At 37.6% G+C, this 1,850-nt stretch overlaps 1 protein-coding gene across 1 annotated transcript in view; it reads right to left on the reverse strand.

Moving 5' to 3' along the window:
- Nucleotides 1-1,591, reverse strand: part of kctd9 (potassium channel tetramerization domain containing 9) — a 5,230-nt gene extending 3,639 nt beyond the window's left edge. Inside the window, exons 1-5 of the mRNA XM_015370028.1 lie at nt 1,513-1,591; nt 1,309-1,437; nt 1,160-1,227; nt 974-1,069; nt 737-886 (exon numbers count right to left, since the gene is read on the reverse strand). Coding sequence (XP_015225514.1) covers nt 737-886; nt 974-1,069; nt 1,160-1,227; nt 1,309-1,437; nt 1,513-1,540 — 471 coding nt within the window. The 5' untranslated portion in view covers nt 1,541-1,591. The remainder of the gene's footprint in view (nt 1-736; nt 887-973; nt 1,070-1,159; nt 1,228-1,308; nt 1,438-1,512) is intronic.
- Between the last annotated feature and the right edge of the window lie 259 nt (nt 1,592-1,850).

Genomic DNA, 1,850 nt, shown 5'->3' on the forward strand with positions numbered 1-1,850 from the left:
TGTGCAGAGAATCTTGACATTAATCTCAAAATTCTGAGATTAAAGTCAGAATCCTGAGATTAAAATCAGAATTCTGACTTTTGTGCAGAGAATCTTGACATTAATCTCAAAATTCTGAGATTAAAGTCAGAATCCTGAGATTAAAATCAGAATTTTGACTTTTTTGCTTAGAATTTTGACACTAATCTCAAAATTCTGAGATTAAAATCAGAATTCTGACTTTTTTGCTGAGAATCTTGACATTAATCTCAAAATTCTGAGATTAAAGTCAGAATCCTGAGATTAAAATCAAAATTCTGACTTTTTTGCTTAGAATTTTGACATTAATCTCAAAATTCTGGGATTAAAGACAGAATCCTGAGATTAGAATCAGAATTCTGACTTTTTTTGCTTAGAACTTTGACATTAATCTCAAAATTCTGAGATTAAAGTCAGAATTCTGAGATTAAAATCAGAATTCTGACTTACTCTACAGAAGAGGAATAAGGAAAATGGGGATAAATATAAAGAAGTTAACAGATTTTTTTATTTTATGTTATTTGAGTTTAAAAGTCAGAATTCTGACATTTTACACAGAATTATGAGATTAAAGTCAGAATTCTGATTTTTTTTTCCATATTAAACTCATATCACATAGAGAAATCGGTTAGCATTTTGTTTTTCCAGTGTCCCTAATGCTCTTCCGTACTTTGGTGCTAATGTTTTTATAGAAATGTATTTTTATTTTCACACTTACGTCCAGGTTGGCTCCGGAAAGGTCAGCCCGCTCCAGATTGGAGCAGCACAGATTAGCATGCGTCAAATTGCAGCGGCTGAGGTTAGCCATCTTGAAATTGATGTAACGTAGATCAAGTCGGGACAAATCCGCACCGCTGAAGTTAAGACCCTAAGGACAGCAAAAGCAGCAAGGTTAATATCTATTCCATGTAGCCGTTATGGAGAAGAGGAAACTATTTTTTTGAGTTAGCTTCACCTGGCAGCGGAGCTCCGACTTGGTAGAAGTCGCCAAAAGAAAACGAACAAACTCTTTTCTGGAAATGGGTGAGTGGTCCTCGGGGGGCTGGGAGTTCTGTTTTAATGATAAAAAAGGAAAACTTGTGAGAGGAGAAAATGACGAAAGCAAAGGGGGGGGGATTATTTTATTGGTATTTGATGATACCTTGATTGCTGCTTCCAGCTGTTCAGCCAGCTGCTCGATTCCAAAGAAGCGCGCCTCCTCCAGGACCCCTGGAAATCATTCAGAACTATCACACCATCCATGATCGACTGAGTGTTGGAGACGATCTAAAGTCTCCTCTGGAAGCTTACCTCGCATATTTATTCCTTCATTGACGATGAGCTGACCGTGTCTCAAGTAGTTGAGAATGGGCTCAAAGTATTCAGGGCTGCGGTCGATCAGGTAAGCCCCGTGTTTGTCCTGTTTGTTCCCCCAAACATCTGGAGTCACACAGAAAAACGTTAAAAAGGGACCCTGAATAAAAAGGTTGCTTAAAATCAAACAATGTCTGGTACCTTTCTCACGGAACATGTGAGCGAGCATGCTCTCCGGCTCCTTGCTGACCAAAGTACTCCTAAACAACAGATTAGAGAAGGTTAACAAAGAGCTAATTAAAGCTTTAAGTTTTTGATAACAGAAAGGTTTTATTCCTGCTAGCAGGAGGTTACCCTCTGCTCACCTTTAGGAAAAAAACAAAACAACTCCCACAGCATCATAGTGCCACCACTACGACTGAGTATTAGGGCTAGGCTAATACTTCGATTTTGAGAATAAAGTTGCAACGAGAAAAGTCATAAAATTGCAAGAAAAAAGTCTATTATGAGAATAAAGTAATACAATTATGAGAATAAAG

Source organism: Cyprinodon variegatus, unplaced genomic scaffold (assembly GCF_000732505.1).
Source record: "Cyprinodon variegatus isolate N-32 unplaced genomic scaffold, C_variegatus-1.0 Scaffold41, whole genome shotgun sequence".
NCBI lineage: Eukaryota > Metazoa > Chordata > Actinopteri > Cyprinodontiformes > Cyprinodontidae > Cyprinodon > Cyprinodon variegatus.